Below are 21,457 nucleotides of genomic sequence, written 5' to 3'. Positions count from 1 at the left end.
GGGAAAAATTTGTTAATACCTTAAAAATAAATAAAAGCTACGAGATCACCTATTTAGAGCATACTAAGTTTGGAGTTTTTACTTACTGCAAATTTAATCACTTGACTTCTATAGTGGAGATAGGTGAAGTTGAAACTATCTCAACTATAGAAGCAAGTGATCCCTTTGCTCTAAATGGGGAAATTAATTCCGTTTCTAAAATAAAACATTACCTTAAATGTAATGCAAACAAGTGTGAGGGCGAAGTTTCGGTTACTGCAAACCCAAAGGTTGGCAAATGCCAACTATGTCACAGACTTTTAAAAATGAAAAACCTTACTCTAGTTTGCAATATTAACCTCGACTTCTTTGACGGTGACAAACAATACAATCTTTCCTTATGTAATACTGTACTAACAAATTTTTTCAATATTGACATAACCAATGAAGACGAAGATATTGCTTGTTTGTTGTTGGACAATGATTTTGTAAAAATTATTGTGGACACTAAATACTGCCTCATTTTTAAATTTTAAAAAGTAAAGTGGTCTGTGTAAATAAATGTAAATATTTTGTTTTTTCGTGTGCTAATGTATGTGTACTTCATGTTTTCGCTTAATAAACTGTATAAAATAGTCTTATCTTAAATTAAAAGGCAGTTTTAACCATACAAGTTGAACTTAAAATAATCAATTTCTTTATTTTCATGTTAAAATTTTAAATAGGAAAAAAACGGACAACACATTCCCTTTTTTAAAAAGGCCAAAATAAGTTTAACCCTTGATAGCTTTAAATAAATAATTTTATTAAATAGATGGGTTCTGTTAGGCTTTTGCAACACAGGCTTTGGTGTGAATGATTACATGTAACAATTAGGACACCCTAATTTATACAAAAAAGCAAATAATTTTTAATATATAACACTTTGGAATTTATTATATATTTTTAAGTTCAATTAACGTGTGTCTGTTTATTAGCATAGTATATCGGTCACTGCACTAAATTGGAAGCCATAAGATTTTATGTTCAAGTCGCCTTAATGTCACGTTAAAAGCCCATAAGACTCACCTTTATAAATAAATATCCTAATCACACCACAACACCACATTCTTCAACAAGCGAATATAACATCTATTAGTTTAAAGTATTATAAAAAAAAACAATTTTACATGTTTCTCTTACACTGTGTTGCATTTTATTGTTTTTACATAATGTATTGAAAAATAACAATTTTATTACTTGGTTAGCTAGCAAATTCCCTTTAAAGTCTAAATAACTTTGCTTAATAAATATATTTTAGTACCAAGGCTAAGAACAATGGGGCTTTGTTCCCATAAATGCATTGATGTAATTAAATTAGGTTTACAACAAATTGTTGGGACATTGTTAAAGTTATGAATTAGTTGAAAAAGTAATTATAGAAATATTCATTAAAAAAAATTTTGTTCCCACAAAGTTTTCTTAAAAATAATATTTTCCTTAAGTTATGTAAGGAAACTATTTTATTGCTTTGGAAATTTTTAAGTTTTGACTGCCTTTAAAAGTGTAAAACATAAAAAAATTGTAAACACGTTCCTAAAATTACTTGAAGAATAATAAAAGAACAAAAGTGACAAAGAAATGTTGAAAAAATGCAACAAAATATATATTTATATGTTTTATAAATGTAGCATTATTTTAAAAGATTTAGGAATGGTACAAATTGCTAAAAAATTAATCTTACAACCAACATTTTCTAAAAAAGTATACAAAAATCAATAGCAACAGTAAATATATATTAAACATTGGAAAAAAAAACAATATATAAATTTAATATAGAGATGCTGTTGGTAATTACATAAAAATATATGTATTTATTTGTTTTTGGTAAGCATTAGACTCTCAATTAAAGAAGTGTTAATAACGAATTTTAAAATAAATAAGCAATCTTAGTTTAAAGCCCAGATCCCACGACAAGGGGTTGCTTTTATCCAGGAAAAAATGGTAAAAAGTAAAGTATATATAAAAAAAGTTAAAAAAAAATAGTTAAAGATTAATAAGAGTGTAGAAAAGGTGTATAATATGTTTAAAAGTAAAAAGTTTTTAGGTTAACAGAAACAAAGAAAAGAAAAGGTAAAGATCAATTACAAAAAAAGAAAATTTGTCAATTAAAAACAAAGAAAAAGTATAGTCAATTAAAGTAAAGAAAAGTGTATAGATCAATCAAAAAGAAAAAATAAGATCAATTAAAGCAAAGAAAAATAAAAGGGTATAGGTCAATGCAGAAATAAACAAAAATCAGCTAATATAGAATAAATAAAATAAAAATAAATAATCATAATACAATAAATAAAAAAGAATTTTAAAATTTAAATAATTTAAAAGCATCAATCGAATTCATAAGCAACAGTAAACCAATGTGCACCAGCTACTTCATTACAACGCTCAGCCGACTGTTCAACAGTGTTAACTATAACAATTCTAACATTATTGTGTGGGTGTCGTCGCCTTGAATGGCGTGTGGGGCCATTTAAAATGTCCCGTTTTAACAAATTAATTGGTATAGGTGAGTTTATCCAATGTGTGGGTGTATTAATACCATAATGTGAAATATGTATCTGTGTAAGAATTTGAATTATGTCATCATTACTTAAAAAGTGTGCAGTGTGAAATGGTTGTTTGTCAATAATGTTATTGTATTGATTAATCGTTGATTCATCCACATTAGAAACAGAGCAGGTAAGCCAATCTTCGTCGTTCATCACAGCCCGATAGATTGACCAGCTTGCTCCAATGCCGATGTATCCACAAGAATATCCACGTTGAGAATCGTTGATAGTTGCTGTCACGTTGAAACCAATTCTTCTTAAAGAATCAACCAAATCATGAGAAACTCTACTTGCCATAAAATCGATAACTCGAGCTTTGCCACGAATAAGAGTGTTGTCCGAAAGGTTGTATGAATTAACTTGAAGTTTTATGTGGTTTTTACTAGATTTAACTTAAATGATTGGAGTTTCGGATTTAAAATTAGTTTGTAGAGTCTTATTACTGATATGTTCCAAAGAAAAATGATTTGCAGCAGCTGTAGAGTAAAAAAAAATATTATAAATACAACATAAACTTATGAAAAATTTAAAAATTTTAAATTTATTTTTGGTTAGTGATTTACCTTGATTATATTCACAATTTTCATTGTTGCATAAGGTGATATAAATGGCGTTGTGGTAACTGAAATGCACAGAAAGAATTCCCACATGACAAGATAGCTTTTTTGAAGTATAAATGTGATCTAACAAGGTGTTGTTTGTTGTTGTAGAAGTCTTCATTAATTGCAGAAATTTGTTTTCGACCAATTCTTCATTTATAGGAAGTCTCCGATCACTAAAATTTAAAAATAATCTTTTTAAATAACCACAATATGTTCAATAATAAAATTAGTGTATAAGAAAATTATAATCTATATATAATTTAAAAATATTTCCTATTAAACCTTATAATGAATTAAAAATTACCTTAATAAATCTTCATTGAAATCACCCAATAAAATTACAGTGCCATAAGATTTTTGAATTTTTAAAATAAATCTTAGAAAGTTGGTAGTTGTTGAATTGGGGGGCCTGTACACTGCGCATATAACACAATCTTTAACTTTGACACACATGATTTGATTATAATAGGAGTCCGAATATTGTTCAAGAAATTGATGATTCAAATTGTTTTTTATGTAAATAATTATGCCACCACCTCACGATCCTTTGTTTCGGTCAAATCGTAAAAGGAAATGGCTTTCGATTTCAAACCTAAAAATAATGTAAATTGAGTTAATTAGCGACTGTAAGAGATTATTAGTTCATCAACTAAAAATTATTAAAACAAACAAGTAAATATATAGATAACTAAATAAAGTAAAAGTACCTCGTAGTTAAATCTGTCTCTTTACACCATGTTTCACTGACACAAATAACATCTGATTTTAAAAGTTCATGGTAGGATTTGAAATCATCAATATGCAAAGATAAAGATTGTGCATTAATTGCAGTTATTACTAAATGAGAATCATGTTGCTTTAAAGTTTGAATGGGGAATAGTTGATGCGAAATAATTTTAGGCATTTTTTCCACAGCTTGAATAATCGAATGTTTGGTATGGATAAAGTTCGAATTATAATTTTTGAGATGCAATCCTTTTAATTCTTGACATCTACTTAAAGCGACATAAGCTTGTCCTAAAAAACATAAATAATTTATTTAGAAATGTAGTTTAACATAAAAAATTGACTTTACATTTTTTATGTACAATATTAAACTAATCAAGTTACCTGCGCGATTAATCTTAGCCATGTCAACGATTGCATTTTGAAGTGTCATCCCTTGGATTTTGTGAACAGTGCAGGCATAACAAAGACGTATTGGAAACTGGTATCTGCTGTAAGTTTTGGTCCCAGATCTAATTGGTTGGCAAAGATGTGGTTCGATCAAAAGACAATCTTCACCAACCTCTTTGTAGTACGGTTGTTTTAATCTACGATTTTTCCCAACCTTAGGGGAATCAAATGAGATTCCGATGTATTGGGGAAGACCATATTTCATTTTACCCTCAATGATGCATCTTACAGTTCCAATACAACCGTTGCAGATACCATCAGCTACGTCGATGTTCACCAAGATCATGACACGACATCCCACGGCAACTTGAATAACCCCATCAAAAATTATAGTTTTTTGATAGGCTGCTGCAGGATATTTAAAATTCACAGATTCAATACAGGTTTTTCCACTCAAATTTTTCGAAATGTCAACAGCTTTCAAGTCGTACAGATTGTCCAGTTTTTCAATAACTCTAGAATTGTGCATATTAACTTCACGATTAGTGCCAAATATGTGCAAAATATTACTACCCAAATTAGTATCTTTGTTTAAAATTTTAGATTGAAGTAATTCATCGTCTGATTTTTGAATGATTGTGTTAACTTTGACTCGAAGTCTGTTTAGCATTGTCGCAAACTGTTGGTCACCTTTCTGCCTCACAATTTCATCAAGATGGTGAACTTTGAAATGAAGCCAGTGTTCTGGAAGGAGGGAGCCAGGATCAACATCATACAAAGCACGAGCTTTGACAGGAGGAAGCTGATGAAAGTCACCTACTGCAATCACACCAACATTTCCAAAAGAAGAATTTTTTAAATTTGGTCGAAGAATTTGATTAAGACGTTCGCTAATGACACCTAACATTTCCTTGCTGACCATTGAAATTTCATCGATAATTAAAAGTTTAAGATTTTGATATTGTGATCGTAGTGTGTTTGCAGTTTCTTCAGTAAGACCTTTCATGTGATTCAGCCTCATTCCTGGACTGATACGGAAAGCATGATGAATGGTTTGACCCCCTATGGCAAAAGCAGAGACACCTGTTGGAGCAATTAATAACACAGAAGAACTATCCGGAGTGTCAACTGCTCTTTGAAAAACACGTTGCATTTCAAAGAAAATACAGTGAATCATATGGCTTTTTCCAGTTCCAGCACCACCAGTCAAAAATAGTCTTAAAGGTTCAGGAGTGTCTTCATGTAATTTTTTTAAACACCAAAGACGTACATAGTTGAATATAGCATGTTGATTACCGTTTAAAGTCCGTATCATATTCATACCCTCAGCATAAGCAATTGATGGTTGAGCACTCACACATTCGGAAATTTGAGAAGTTGGGAGATTTTTCACAACAGTCAGTTCAGCTGGCACCTCTTCTTCTTCACTATCAACAACGTCAGATTTTTTAAGGTCCTTCAATTCCAGTCGATCTGATTCAGTTTGGGGAGCTAAGTTTGCCCAAGCATCTTCAAGATCTTCCAGATCCATCGATTCTGCCGCTGTTTCCAATGCTTCTTCAATGTGGCTTGTGAAGTCCGCCATGTTGTTAATTACAACATCCTTCACATTCAAAACAGAATCTGTTGTGAAAATTTCTCCGTTTTCATAAAAATCTTCGTAAGTGCTATGACCATCAGGTATGAGTTCTTTTATATTACGATGAGGAAAGTACAATCGCAAGATTCTTTCAAAATATTGATCACCGTCTCGTTCTTTATTGAGCTTACAGTGTTTAATCACTGCAGACCGTCCCATTCTAAATATATAATTAAAAAAACGGTATAAAAATAGTTGTTATTCTTACTTTATAGGCTATGTAGACAAAAAAAAATTTTTAAATGTAGACAAAAAAAAAATTTTAAAACAAAAAAATATTTTATGTAATTTTTAATTGGAATAGGTAAAACACATTATACATCATGAAAAAACGTGTAGCTCACCGTTTCTTAATACGACCCATGTCATTTTTTAGTAAAAACACAGAATACTCTGACACATCTCCATCATCTGCTCCATCTTTTGAATCATCATAAATTACTCTATATTTGGAACAGAATTCCGCCAAACAGAGATTCTGGAATTGTTGCAAATCAGGTCGATTAAGATAACGATCCATTAAACTCGTCATCCACATATTTTGAATGCCATCTTCCGCTTGCGATTGTAATACTGACAATGGTAAAGAAATCCTTAAAATAAAAGTGAAGTTTAAAACCAAAGCTCTTCGATAACCCATACATAACAATAATATTGCATATTTTATACCTGATATTTAACATCTGATCTAACAAAGTGCACTAATTTAATATTGAAATTACCTAAGATTAACTTTAAATTATACAATTATAGAAAGCTAATAAACATATAAAAAATTCTTTATTTTTCATGTTATTTGTAAGACTAACGAAACTAACCTGGTACTGTCAGCATCCACAGGTATAAAAACAACATCTCTGGTACACGATTTCAATGGTAAACCCCCAACACGATAGATCGCTTCCATCACAGACACTTCCCGATGACTAAGATAGACATTAGAAAGTGACTTCAGTTCTTTCATCGCATCCAAATTTCCTTCACGCGCCTCCTTCTGTGCTTGTTTAATGAACATTCCAACTTCCCTCTCCTCCTTAGTAATGTAGGAGAGAATGTACATAACACAACTGTGAAATTAAAATAAAAATTAATTATGACTTTTACAATTGATATTGTCTAGGTCAAATGTAACTTTATAGCACATAAAAAAAATTTATAAAACTGTATATATTATAATACCTGTATGGATCTAAAACATATTGGATGTCCATATTTGCATTCCATGCGCGAAGTAAATTTGGGTTGTAGGGATTTATCCACATCTCTTCCGAATTGCGTTTTAAAACAACCTGGTTTCGTGTACCTAAAATATTAACAGCGTCTTCAAATTCATCTTGGGATATACAAGCAAACTTAAAAATTTCAGATGCAGAAAAAATATTACTCTCATTTAGCTCTTTAATAGCTTCCAAAATAAGAAGTAATACTTTTTTAGCATCCTCTAATTTGTTTGCTGTATTTTTAGGTTTAGATATAAAAGTCCGATTAGATATTTTACGAGGGAAATTAAAACGACAAGTTTTGTTTTTCTTTCTACAGGATCGGGTGTGTCTCTTGCTATGAGTCTGTGTAGAAGTGACCATCTCATAAAGCTTTGGATCGACCTCTGGATCAGGAATCTCACAAGTTATATGTTGATCAATGAACGCACGGATGATTTCAGGATCATCATGTTTAAACACAGGAGCATCCTTGATCCACAGCAAAGCATGAATGTGTGGCCAACCTCTAGCCTGAAACTCTACCCTGTAAAAATAATCAACAACTTCTCCCACTGGATTTGATTTGTTCATCAACAAATCATGAAAGAAGCATTTGGTTCGTCGATCAAACATCCTCGCAGCCATCACAGGATTGCTCGCAATCAACTGACAGTACTCAGACCAACTAAAGTCTTCCTTGTACTCCACATTTAATTGCTTGCAAATGCTCTGAACAATCTCCTTCCAACGGCGGTCACCTTTTAAAATAAAAGAGAAAACATTTTTTAAAACATTAAAAAATATGAATAATTTGCTTTTTTATTTACAATTTTTTATATAATAAATGTTAAAAAATTATATTTAAAATTACCATAAAAATAAATGTAAAATATACCTGCTGAAAAACTGCAAAAAAATGTTGGTAATCCCAGCTGCCTGATCATAGCAAACAAATCATTCATTGTTTTCTCCCAGTAAGCTGGTGATCCTCTTACAGTTTTCATAAACTTGTAACCTTCATCATTCCTAAATATATTTCTTAAAGAATCTTGATTAAGTAATATTTTAGGAGTAATAGTAGTTAACAAAGGCGACTTATTTTTTCTCATAGCAATGGAAATTGCAGACATTAACTCGGTTATCTCTTTAACATACTGTAAATAAAAAATATAAGTGGGGTCACTAGAAAAAATATTGTAATAAGAAAAAAGCTGACGGTTACAATAGGCACCAATCCCAATTTTTTGAGGCCGCTCCTCTTCGAAAGTGTTTGCTCTATCACAAAAAATTGATGGAAAAGCCAAAGCCTCATTTCGGATAGCCATGAGTGGAGTGTTATTCTCAGCTGGAGCCAGGCACAGTACATCATCATGGATTGCATCACTAACATGCTTGGCAAAATCTGTAGGCTGAAAACAAGTATAAAGAGGAGCAGTAGATTGGGTAAAATCTGTTTCTACTTTATCCATACCTACCTCATGACTTACCTGGTCACCATCAAAAGTGAAATTACTTACCCCTATGCCATCAGTTGAAGCAATACCCACCCCTTGACCATCAGTCGAAGCAATACTCACCCCTTGACCATCAGTCGAAGCAATACTCACCCCTTGACCATCAGTTGAAGCAATACTTAACTCATCATCTCCAAAAAGAATTTCAACGATGATTTTATATATGCCCCCACTGTTGCTTTCCCTCATACCTACTTGCTCCTCATCTGTAATTTTATTTTAAACACTATAAATAAGATAGTAAAAAAATAACTAGATTTATTTGATAAATAAAATATGGTTCGAAATTATTTGATTCTTTTTTATAAATATAATTTATTTAGTAGGTTTATTAATTAAATTATAAATTTAAATATAAACTTTTGTATATTTAAACCTAATTTTAACAAGCGAACACGCACTTATTGATATTGTAATATAAAAGTAAACTAAATTTAAAAGCAAAATACCGATCTTAATTTTTTAGTAATCAAACAAGTATTAAAATATAATAATAACAAAACAATTAAAACAAAAATTTTACACATTTTTTACTTATATTTTAACATTTTACTTAAATTTTCAACCAATATTTTTTACTTTAATGGACAGCGAAAAGGACGATTTTTGACGGCGACCAGAACGCTATTAAATTATTCAAGCGTTAAACTCACACTGATTCATTATTTTATAAAAAACAAAAATAATGATTAAACGATATTTAGCTAGAGTTAAATCTTCATTTTAAATAGCAACATACAAAATAATAATACCAACAACATATTAAAATTTCAGCAAATTTAATCTTTAAATTTTAATAATAAAATATATTAATTAGTAATTAGTGATAATTAAATGTCGTTAATAGGAGGTTTGCGATTCGTTGGGATAATAACAAACATACTAAAAATTTAGAACTTTTAGTTTTAAAGAACAAAAGTTATCGTTTTTCAAAATTCGTCAAATAAGAATAAAAACAATAATAACAAAACAATTAAAAAAAAATTTTACACATTTTTGACTTATCCTTTAACATTTTACTTAAATTTTCAACCAATATTTTTTACTTCAATTGACAGCGAAAAGGACGATTTTTGACGGCGACCAGAACGCTATTAAATTATTCAAGCGTTAAACTCACACTGATTCGTTATTTTATAAAAAAACTAAAATAATGATTAAACGATATTTAGCTAGAGTTAAATCTTCATTTTAAACAGCAACATACAAAATAATAATACCTACAACATATTAAAATTTCAGAAAATTTAATCTTTAAATTTTAATAATAAAATATATTAATTAGTAATTAGTGACATTTAAATGTCGTAAATAGGAGGTTTGCGATTCGTTAGGATAATAACAAACATACTAAAAATTTAGAACTTTTACTTTTAAAGAACAAAAGTTATCGTCTTTCAAAATTCGTCAAATAAGAATAAAAACAATAATAATAATAATAATAATAAATATAATGACAATAACAATATGTTTCGAAATCTAAGATTTCGAACCATAATTATTAAAAATACAAGGTTAACTAGCTTGATAAATCATTTTATAAACTATTATATACTTTCTATAAATAAACTTTAAATTATGTAAAAAGTTTTTTGGGTCAAATTAAAATTACATATATATATATCTTACAGGTAAAATTTCTTTATACCAAAGTTACTTAAAATCTTAACCTGAATTTTTGTCTTCATTTAACCTTTCTTGTTCAACCTCAGGATTCCATTCCAATAACTGTGCTTCGTCAATTACTATATCTGTAAAGTCATTACAAGTCTGGTTAATAACACAATTTTTTATAAAAAAAAATAGTCAGTGTTTTTCAAATTTTTTTGTATTTTAAATTAGTTTAATTTCCTTTTAAGCAACCAAAAAAATGGCAGTCAGACAGATTAAGATTTTTACACGCTGACTAGCCTCCGTTTTATTTGTCTATCGTTAGGGTAGTTCTTACCTATTTTCTAGGCTTGTTTAGTAAATAAATATAAGTTATACTTAAATAACCTTTTGCTAAAACATATTCACGTTAACATATTGCAAAAATTTAAAGCGCAAAAAAGTTACACAAAACCTATTTAAAAACTAAGCCTTTGCCATTGTTACGTCATAATTTACCAAAATCGCCTAAATTTACGTTTAAAATAACTATTAGTGATTAGTTAACCTTTATAGCGATTTAAAATAACGTTTATTGTGTGTTTTTCAGGCTTAATACTTGTTGCGATTTTACGATTTGTGATGAAATTTCACATTATGAAATTTATATTAAGCTTAACACAATATTATATAAATTAGCTAACATGTTACTGACCTTTGTATGCTGGGTGATTCTCCTTAAGATATTTCAACCAGATACGAATGTTTTGCACGTTGACGTAACGATATAAATGATGACCTTTGTACTTGAGTTTTCGTTTCAGCTTGACCCTGATAAAGGTGTCATCATTTAGGGATCGCGGCAAAACTTTTGCGGTTTCTTCGACGTCACTCCGAACGCAAATGACTGGACCATGAACACCCTTCATCATTCCTTTCGGCAACGAAATTACTTTCATAAATGGAATGACTGGAGATATCAGATGTCTTTCCAAGTCATTTAACGCTGGAAGATCTGGTGTAGGTAAGGCAAAATTGTTTATATAGGCTTGGGGAGGAATGGAATCCTTTAGAAGATGTCGCTTGCAGGTTGAACAGATCCATTTGAGGCCATGATGTTCCAATTCGGTAGTATAAGCGTGGGCTTGGTGTTTTATAATATTTAGTTGAACCACAGAATCCCTCCAAAAAATGCGATGGCAAATATTGCAAGGATATTCACACATTTTTCTTGATTTGGCTTGAAACAAACTAATTGCGGCTTCGACGTTTTTACTTCGGACAAGTTTAACTTTTTCGTATTGTTTTTTTCTTCTTTTTTGTGGTTGATCCGGTCTTAACTTGTTATATTCTAAAACTTTGTTGATCGTGTATGATGGATTTTTCTTGTATTTTTCCTGTGTCATCTTCTTTGTGTACTCGGGATTGGTTCTGTATTTTTTCTGTGTCATATTCTTTGTGTACTCGGGATTGATTCTGTATTTTTCCTTTGTCATATTCTTAACATAAGCGGGATTTGTTTGGTAACGTTGTCGTGTTCTCTCCTTTGTATACTCGGGATTTTCGTTATACCGTGAAACCATCCTTGTAATAGTGTATTGCGGGTTCGACAAATATTTATTGCGGCTCGTCTGTTTCTTTTTTTCGGGATTTTCTTCGTAATTTTTTTTGGCAATGTCTTTAAAGTACTGTGGATTTGCTAAGTACCTTACACGATCTCTTTGTGAATACAACGACTTATTGTCTTTATAATATTCTTTCTTGTCTTTAGCCCTCTTAAAGGGGTCTTCTAAATCAGCTTCACTAGCTGCTTTTAAAGCTCTTCTTTTTCGTTTTTGATCAATCAAAATTTGATTGTGAGATTTTCGCTTTGGCATTGTAATGATAGTTGAAAAAATAATATATTTGAAATAAACTGTGCTGAAATATAAATTATAAGTATTTTAACTTCTAATGTTTAATAGACTACAAACATTTGTTATAGTGCTAGTCACTCTATACTTTTCGAAATACATCGTTTAGTGAATAAAACAGCAATAAAAAAACTACAAGAAATTTATAATTTTTTTATAATTTAAATTTGCTAAATTATCATTCTTAATCTAAAATAATTGCCTCCATATAGTAAACTGTAAAAAATATAATCATGAACAAATAAAATAATAACAATCTGATGACTATATAAAGAATCTCCTGCCAACAAACAAAATACTACTATAACTAAGAACAAAATACCATTAGAATTTAAAAATAACAATGATTAACAAGGGACTGGAGCGTATATAAGACAAAAGTAAAAAAAAGATATATAAGACAAAAAGTAAAAAAAGAAAAAATGACCAAAATAAAATTCTCTGGGAATTCGAACCATAATAATTAAAGAAAGATTAACACGCTAGATTTAAACAAAAAACTCATTAAGTAATCGCAAATGGAGCACAAACTACGGGATGGAAATTTTTTACGACGCTTACTGAAATTAATAGTGTAGAACAATACAAACCGAATCCAGTCTCGACACCGTAAAAAGACAAGAAATCATTAAACAAAGATAAATGAAGGCGTGACCAAGGCGATAAAGACCACGCATAGGAAGTTAGACCCTAGAACAATAGAAATAAAACTAGATCAGACCTGCGACCTTAAAATCAAGTTAGACCCTAGAACAATAGAAATAAAACTAGTCCAGTCCCGCGACCCTAAAAATAAGAAAAGATAAAACTTATTAAACAAAGAAAAAATAGAGCATAACCAACGTGATAAAAATTCATTAAACCAACACAAAATTCCATTTTATGTATTAAACTTTATAATATAATTATCGAATAAATGTTCTTTGCACAATATTATGGAGATTTTATAAAATTTATCATTTGTATCATGATTTTAAATCAATAAAAATGTAACAACCAAATATTGATTTGATTTTTAATAAAAAACAAGCAATTAATATTTATTATAAACAACCAAAAATTAATTTTTATACCGTTTTTGAGTAGAAACTTTTACACACATTTAACTTAGATTTTCATATTTTACTTATACTTTCAACCAATACTTTTTACTTCAACACAGACAGCGAAAAAGACGATATTTGACATCGACCAGAACGCTATTGAATCATTCAAGCGTTAAACTCACTCTGATCCATTATTTTATAAATAAACCAAAAATTATTAAACGATAATTAGCTAAAGTTAAATATTTATTTTAAACAGCAACATACAAAATAATAATAATAATAGCAACAACATATTAAAATTTTAGAAAATTTAACATTTAAATTTTAATAATAAAATATATTAATTAGTAATTAGTGATAATTAAATGTCGTAAATAGGAGGTTTGCGATTCGTTGGGATAATAACAAACATACTAAAAATTTAGAACTTTTAGATTTAAAAAACAAAAGTTATCGTCTTTCAAAATTCTGACTAGAAAGAATAAAAACAATAATAATAAATACACTGACAATAACAATATGTTTCGAAATCTAAGATTTCGAACCATAATAATAAATTTATTGATACTGGAAAACTGTGAATTTTTTTAAATGTATGTCAAAAAAGTTGTGCTTATCTTGATTATGTTGTGGTTAAATTTAAAAAAAAAATTTTCAGCATTTTGATAAAAACTTATAAGAAAAAGCAAGATAAAATTTTACTTGACGACGTTAGGTATCGGATAAATAGTTGTTATACAATTTATTATTTTGGTGCTTTTATTAAACAAAAATGAAATTAGTTTTCTATGCTTAATAATTATGTTTAATGGTCAAACAAATTTGTTAATTAAAATTTTAATGTGTATTCCTTGATTAAAAATTTTTGCGCACCACAAATGGAAGCATTTTATTTGAATAGGAAAGGTTATCTTGCCATTTTTTGGTAGCTTTGCGCAGAGGCGATATCGTAACCGATGAGGTTTATCCGAGGTGCGATTATTGCTAGTTGAAAACTATTCCCAATACCCCGCCCTGACGACGTGATAAACCGTTGGCCGAGGCAATTTCTGAAGATTTCCCAGTGAAGTCTTTTATTCTAAATCAAAAGCTGTTATGTAGGAGATTTATGTGACAGGTTTTGACTGATAGATTTAAGTTTCGAAGCGCACCAATACCACATGCTTTGGTTTTTCGTCGAGTAATCGCAGCGAGCTCTAACACGTTTAAATAAAACCATTTTTTAATAAATTAAATAAAAAAATATCATAGAAAAAACCAAGGCTTTTATGATTTAGATTTATAAGTGTCGATTCAACGGACCTACGAAATCTCGACCGACAAAAACTTGTTGGACTATAATAAGGGTTAGTATATTAAACTTACCTCGGGTCTGAAAGGTTCCGGAATTAATTATCACACAAAACTTTGTTATTTTTAAATCGATTTATTCCCATTGTTAAAAATTACATAGTTTATGTGATAAAAATGTATTATGTTCATAATGTAGTTTTATTTAAATAACCAAAACCACTGAAAATTAACTTTCAAAATTATTAAGTAAAAACAAATTAAACAATGAATTTATTGATGCTGTAAAACTGTGAATTTTGTAAAATGTATGTCAAAAAAGTTGTGCTGATCTTGATTATGTTGTGGTTAAATTTAAAAAAAAATTTCCAGCATTTTGATAAAAACGTATAAGAAACAGCAAGATAAAATTTTACTTGACGACGTGAGGTATCGGATAAATAGTTGTTATACAATTTATTATTTTGGTGCTTTTATTAAACAAAAATGAAATCAGTTTTCTATGCTTAATAATTATGTTTAATGGTCAAACAAATTTGTTAATTAAAATTTTAATGTGTATTCCTTGATTAAAAATTTTTGCGCACCACAAATGGAAGCATTTTATTTGAATAGGAAAGGTTATCTTGCCATTTTTTGATAGCTTTGCGCAAAGGCGATATTGTAACTGATCAGGTTTATCCGAGGTGCGATTATTGCTAGTTGAAAACTATTCCCAATACCCCGCCCTGACGACGTGAAAAACCGTTGGCCGAGGCAATTTCTGAAGATTTCCTTGTAAAGTCTTTTATTCTTTAATCAAATCCTTTTATATAAGAGGTTTATGTGACAGGTTTTGATTAATAGATTTAAGGTTCGAAACGCACCAATACCACATGCTTTGGTTTTTTGTCGAGTAATTGCGGCGAGCTCTCTAACACGTTCAAATAAAATCATATTTTAATAAATTAAATAAAAAATATCATAGAAAAAACCAAGGCCTTTACGATTTAGATTTATAAGTGTCGATTTAACGGAATTAAAAAATCTCGACTGACAAAAACTTGTTGGTCTATAATAAGGGTAAGTATATTAAACTTACCTCGGGTACGAAAGGTTCCGGATTGGATTACCACACAAACCTTTGTTATTTTTGAATTGATTTATTCCCATTTTTAAAAATTACATAGTTTATGTGATAAAATTTTATTGGGTTTATAATCTTTTTTTATTTAAATAAACAAAACCGCTGAAAATTAACTTTCAAAATTATTAAGTAAAAATAAATTGAATAATAAATTTATTGATACTGGAAAACTGTGAATTTTTTTAAATGTATGTCAAAAAAGTTGTGCTTATCTTGATTATGTTGTGGTTAAATTTAAAAAAAAAAATTTTCAGCATTTTGATAAAAACTTATAAGAAAAAGCAAGATAAAATTTTACTTGACGACGTTAGGTATCGGATAAATAGTTGTTATACAATTTATTATTTTGTTGCTTTTATTAAACAAAAATGAAATTAGTTTTCTATGCTTAATAATTATGTTTAATGGTCAAACAACTTTGTTAATTAAAATTTTAATGTGTATTCCTTGATTAAAAATTTTTGCGCACCACAAATGGAAGCATTTTATTTGAATAGGAAAGGTTATCTTGCCATTTTTTTGATAGCTTTGCGCAGAGACGATATCGTAACCGATGAGGTTTATCCGAGGTGCGATTATTGCTAGTTGAAAACTATTCCCAATACTCCGCCATGACGACGTGAAAAACCGTTGGCCGAGCCAATTTCTGAAGATTTCCCAGTGAAGTCTTTTATTCTAAATCAAAAGCTGTTATGTAGGAGGTTTATGTGACAGGTTTTGACTGATAGATTTAAGTTTCGAAGCGCACCAATACCACATGCTTTGGTTTTTCGTCGAGTAATCGCAGCGAGCTCTAACACGTTTAAATAAAACCATTTTTTAATAAATTAAATAAAAAAATATCATAGAAAAAACCAAGGCTTTTATGATTTAGATTTATAAGTGTCGATTCAACGGACCTAAAAAATCTCGACCGACAAAAACTTGTTGGTCTATAATAAGGGTAAGTATATTAAACTTACCTCGCGTACGAAAGGTTCCGGATTGGATTACCACACAAACCTTTGTTATTTTTGAATTGATTTATTCCCATTTTTAAAAATTACATAGTTTATGTGATAAAATTTTATTGGGTTTATAATCTTTTTTTATTTAAATAACCAAAACCGCTGAAAATTATCTTTCAAAATTATTAAGTAAAAACAAATTGAATAATAAATTTATTGATACTGGAAAACTGTGAATTTTTTTAAATGTATGTCAAAAAAGTTGTGCTTATCTTGATTATGTTGTGGTTAAATTTAAAAAAAAAATTTTCAGCATTTTGATAAAAACTTATAAAAAAAGCAAGATAAAATTTTACTTGACGACGTTAGGTATCGGATAAATAGTTGTTATACAATTTATTATTTTGGTGCTTTTATTAAACAAAAATGAAATTAGTTTTCTATGCTTAATAATTATGTTTAATGGTCAAACAAATTTGTTAATTAAAACTTTAATGTGTATTCCTTGATTAAAAACTTTTGCGCACCACAAATGGAAGCATTTTATTTGAATAGGAAAGGTTATCTTGCCATTTTTTGATAGCTTTGCGCAGAGGCGATATCGTAACCGATGAGGTTTATCCGAGGTGCCATTGTTGCTAGTTGAAAACTATTCCCAATACCCCGCCCTGACGACGTGAAAAACCGTTGGGCGAGGCAATTTCTGAAGATTTCCCAGTGAAGTCTTTTATTCTAAATCAAAAGCTGTTATGTAGGAGATTTATGTGACAGGTTTTGACTGATAGATTTAAGTTTCGAAGCGCACCAATACCACATGCTTTGGTTTTTCGTCGAGTAATCGAAGCGAGCTCTAACACGTTTAAATAAAACCATTTTTTAATAAATTAAATAAAAAAATATCATAGAAAAAACCAAGGCTTTTATGATTTAGATTTATAAGTGTCGATTCAACGGACCTAAAAAATCTCGACCGACAAAAACTTGTTGGACTATAATAAGGGTTAGTATATTAAACTTACCTCGGGTCTGAAAGGTTCCGGAATTAATTATCACACAAAACTTTGTTATTTTTAAATCGATTTATTCCCATTGTTAAAAATTACATAGTTTATGTGATAAAAATGTATTATGTTCATAATGTAGTTTTATTTAAATAACCAAAACCACTGAAAATTAACTTTTAAAATTATTAAGTAAAAACAAATTAAACAATGAATTTATTGATGCTGGAAAACTGTGAATTTTGTAAAATGTATGTCAAAAAAGTTGTGCTGATCTTGATTATGTTGTGGTTAAATTTAAAAAAAAATTTCCAGCATTTTGATAAAAACGTATAAGAAACAGCAAGATAAAATTTTACTTGACGACGTGAGGTATCGGATAAATAGTTGTTATACAATTTATTATTTTGGTGCTTTTATTAAACAAAAATGAAATCAGTTTTCTATGCTTAATAATTATGTTTAATGGTCAAACAAATTTGTTAATTAAAATTTTAATGTGTATTCCTTGATTAAAAATTTTTGCGCACCACAAATGGAAGCATTTTATTTGAATAGGAAAGGTTATCTTGCCGTTTTTTGATAGCTTTGCGCAAAGCCGATATTGTAACTGATGAGGTTTATCCGAGGTGCGATTATTGCTAGTTGAAAACTATTCCCAATACCCCGCCCTGACGACGTGAAAAACCGTTGGCCGAGGCAATTTCTGAAGATTTCCTTGTAAAGTCTTTTATTCTTTAATCAAATCCTTTTATATAAGAGGTTTATGTAACAGGTTTTGATTAATAGATTTAAGGTTCGAAACGCACCAATACCACATGCTTTGGTTTTTTGTCGAGTAATTGCGGCGAGCTCTCTAACACGTTCAAATAAAATCATATTTTAATAAATTAAATAAAAAATATCATAGAAAAAACCAAGGCCTTTACGATTTAGATTTATAAGTGTCGATTTAACGGAATTAAAAAATCTCGACTGACAAAAACTTGTTGGTCTATAATAAGGGTAAGTATATTAAACTTACCTCGGGTCTGAAAGGTTCCGGATTGGATTACCACACAAACCTTTGTTATTTTTGAAGTGATTTATTCCCATTTTTAAAAATTACATAGTTTATGTGATAAAATTTTATTGGGTTTATAATCTTTTTTTATTTAAATAACCAAAACCGCTGAAAATTATCTTTCAAAATTATTAAGTAAAAACAAATTGAATAATAAATTTATTGATACTGGAAAACTGTGAATTTTTTTAAATGTATGTCAAAAAAGTTGTGCTTATCTTGATTATGTTGTGGTTAAATTTAAAAAAAAAATTTTCAGCATTTTGATAAAAACTTATAAAAAAAGCAAGATAAAATTTTACTTGACGACGTTAGGTATCGGATAAATAGTTGTTATACAATTTATTATTTTGGTGCTTTTATTAAACAAAAATGAAATTAGTTTTCTATGCTTAATAATTATGTTTAATGGTCAAACAAATTTGTTAATTAAAACTTTAATGTGTATTCCTTGATTAAAAACTTTTGCGCACCACAAATGGAAGCATTTTATTTGAATAGGAAAGGTTATCTTGCCATATTTTGATAGCTTTGCGCAGAGGCGATATCGTAACCGATGAGGTTTATCCGAGGTGCCATTATTGCTAGTTGAAAACTATTCCCAATACCCCGCCCTGACGACGTGAAAAACCGTTGGCCGAAGCAATTTCTGAAGATTTCCCAGTGAAGTCTTTTATTCTAAATCAAAAGCTGTTATGTAGGAGATTTATGTGACAGGTTTTGACTGATAGATTTAAGTTTCGAAGCGCACCAATACCACATGCTTTGGTTTTTCGTCGAGTAATCGAAGCGAGCTCTAACACGTTTAAATAAAACCATTTTTTAATAAATTAAATAAAAAAATATCATAGAAAAAACCAAGGCTTTTATGATTTAGATTTATAAGTGTCGATTCAACGGACCTAAAAAATCTCGACCGACAAAAACTTGTTGGACTATAATAAGGGTTAGTATATTAAACTTACCTCGGGTCTGAAAGGTTCCGGAATTAATTATCACACAAAACTTTGTTATTTTTAAATCGATTTATTCCCATTGTTAAAAATTACATAGTTTATGTGATAAAAATGTATTATGTTCATAATGTAGTTTTATTTAAATAACCAAAACCACTGAAAATTAACTTTTAAAATTATTAAGTAAAAACAAATTAAACAATGAATTTATTGATGCTGGAAAACTGTGAATTTTGTAAAATGTATGTCAAAAAAGTTGTGCTGATCTTGATTATGTTGTGGTTAAATTTAAAAAAAAATTTCCAGCATTTTGATAAAAACGTATAAGAAACAGCAAGATAAAATTTTACTTGACGACGTGAGGTATCGGATAAATAGTTGTTATACAATTTATTATTTTGGTGCTTTTATTAAACAAAAATGAAATCAGTTTTCTATGCTTAATAATTATGTTTAATGGTCAAACAAATTTGTTAATTAAAATTTTAATGTGTATTCCTTGATTAAAAATTTTTGCGCACCACAAATGGAAGCATTTTATTTGAATAGGAAAGGTTATCTTGCCGTTTTTTGATAGCTTTGCGCAAAGCCGATATTGTAACTGATGAGGTTTATCCGAGGTGCGATTATTGCTAGTTGAAAACTATTCCCAATACCCCGCCCTGACGACGTGAAAAACCGTTGGCCGAGGCAATTTCTGAAGATTTCCTTGTAAAGTCTTTTATTCTTTAATCAAATCCTTTTATATAAGAGGTTTATGTAACAGGTTTTGATTAATAGATTTAAGGTTCGAAACGCACCAATACCACATGCTTTGGTTTTTTGTCGAGTAATTGCGGCGAGCTCTCTAACACGTTCAAATAAAATCATATTTTAATAAATTAAATAAAAAATATCATAGAAAAAACCAAGGCCTTTACGATTTGGATTTATAAGTGTCGATTTAACGGAATTAAAAAATCTCGACTGACAAAAACTTGTTGGTCTATAATAAGGGTAAGTATATTAAACTTACCTCGGGTCTGAAAGGTTCCGGATTGGATTACCACACAAACCTTTGTTATTTTTGAAGTGATTTATTCCCATTTTTAAAAATTACATAGTTTATGTGATAAAATTTTATTGGGTTTATAATCTTTTTATAATTAAATAACCAAAACCACTGAAAATTAACTTTCAAAATTATTAAGTAAAAACAAATTGAATAATAAATTTATTGATACTGGAAAACTGTAAATTTTTTTAAATGTATGTCAAAAAAGTTGTGCTTATCTTGATTATGTTGTGGTTAAATTAAAAAAAAAAATTTCCAGCATTTTGATAAAAACTTATAAGAAACAGCAAGATAAAATTTTACTTGACGACGTTAGGTATCGGATAAATAGTTGTTGTACAATTTATTATTTTGGTGCTTTTATTAAACAAAAATAAAATTAGTTTTCTATGCTTAATAATTATGTTTAATGGTCAAACAAATTTGTTAATTAAAACTTTAATGTGTATTCCTTGATTAAAAATTTTTGCGCACCACAAATGGAAGCATTTTATTTGAATAGGAAAGGTTATCTTGCTATTTTTTGATAGCTTTGCGCAGAGGCGATATCGAAACCGATGAGGTTTATCCGAGGTGCGATTATTGCTAGTTGAAAACTATTCCCAATACCCCGCCCTGACGACGTGAAAAACCGTTGGCCGAGGTAATTTCTGAAGATTTCCCAGTGAAGTCTTTTATTCTAAATCAAAAGCTGTTATGTAGGAGGTTTATGTGACAGGTTTTGACTGATAGATTTAAGTTTCGAAGCGCACCAATACCACATGCTTTGGTTTTTCGTCGAGTAATCGCAGCGAGCTCTAACACGTTTAAATAAAACCATTTTTTAAT

General features: G+C 29.4%; 1 protein-coding gene and 8 non-coding genes across 9 annotated transcripts; 8 read left to right on the top strand and 1 right to left on the bottom strand.

Annotated features, from left to right (window-relative positions):
* Positions 1–2,345: 2,345 nt before the first annotated feature.
* On the bottom strand, positions 2,346–12,107 carry LOC145760259 (uncharacterized). The gene is made up of 10 exons (XM_082574134.1): positions 10,946–12,107; positions 10,311–10,391; positions 8,349–8,846; positions 8,022–8,174; positions 7,104–7,884; positions 6,743–6,991; positions 6,269–6,517; positions 4,280–6,084; positions 4,140–4,186; positions 2,346–2,879 (listed from the first exon to the last, which is right to left on the bottom strand). Exons 1-10 carry the CDS (start codon positions 12,105–12,107, stop codon positions 2,346–2,348), a joined length of 5,559 nt encoding a protein of 1,852 aa, XP_082430260.1.
* A 2,012-nt stretch (positions 12,108–14,119) lies between these two features.
* On the top strand, positions 14,120–14,260 carry LOC145761655 (U4 spliceosomal RNA). Its single transcript, XR_014287325.1, has one exon. It is a non-coding gene; the product is annotated as a U4 spliceosomal RNA (small nuclear RNA).
* Positions 14,261–15,123: 863 nt separating this feature from the next.
* LOC145761883 (U4 spliceosomal RNA) lies at positions 15,124–15,264 on the top strand. The gene has a single exon (XR_014287538.1). It is a non-coding gene; the product is annotated as a U4 spliceosomal RNA (small nuclear RNA).
* Positions 15,265–16,132: 868 nt separating this feature from the next.
* On the top strand, positions 16,133–16,273 carry LOC145761914 (U4 spliceosomal RNA). Its single transcript, XR_014287568.1, has one exon. It is a non-coding gene; the product is annotated as a U4 spliceosomal RNA (small nuclear RNA).
* Positions 16,274–17,136: 863 nt separating this feature from the next.
* On the top strand, positions 17,137–17,277 carry LOC145761911 (U4 spliceosomal RNA). Its single transcript, XR_014287565.1, has one exon. It is a non-coding gene; the product is annotated as a U4 spliceosomal RNA (small nuclear RNA).
* An 863-nt stretch (positions 17,278–18,140) lies between these two features.
* Positions 18,141–18,281, top strand: LOC145761866 (U4 spliceosomal RNA). The gene has a single exon (XR_014287522.1). It is a non-coding gene; the product is annotated as a U4 spliceosomal RNA (small nuclear RNA).
* Positions 18,282–19,146: 865 nt separating this feature from the next.
* LOC145761885 (U4 spliceosomal RNA) lies at positions 19,147–19,287 on the top strand. Its single transcript, XR_014287540.1, has one exon. It is a non-coding gene; the product is annotated as a U4 spliceosomal RNA (small nuclear RNA).
* Positions 19,288–20,150: 863 nt separating this feature from the next.
* LOC145761865 (U4 spliceosomal RNA) lies at positions 20,151–20,291 on the top strand. The gene has a single exon (XR_014287521.1). It is a non-coding gene; the product is annotated as a U4 spliceosomal RNA (small nuclear RNA).
* Positions 20,292–21,157: 866 nt separating this feature from the next.
* Positions 21,158–21,298, top strand: LOC145761843 (U4 spliceosomal RNA). Its single transcript, XR_014287500.1, has one exon. It is a non-coding gene; the product is annotated as a U4 spliceosomal RNA (small nuclear RNA).
* Positions 21,299–21,457: the final 159 nt, after the last annotated feature.

This window comes from Corella eumyota, chromosome 7 (genome assembly GCF_963082875.1).
Source record: "Corella eumyota chromosome 7, kaCorEumy4.1, whole genome shotgun sequence".
NCBI classification, from domain to species: domain Eukaryota; kingdom Metazoa; phylum Chordata; class Ascidiacea; order Phlebobranchia; family Corellidae; genus Corella; species Corella eumyota.
Note: the sequence above shows the minus strand (reverse complement) of the source record. Positions and strands in the feature narration are given on the sequence as shown.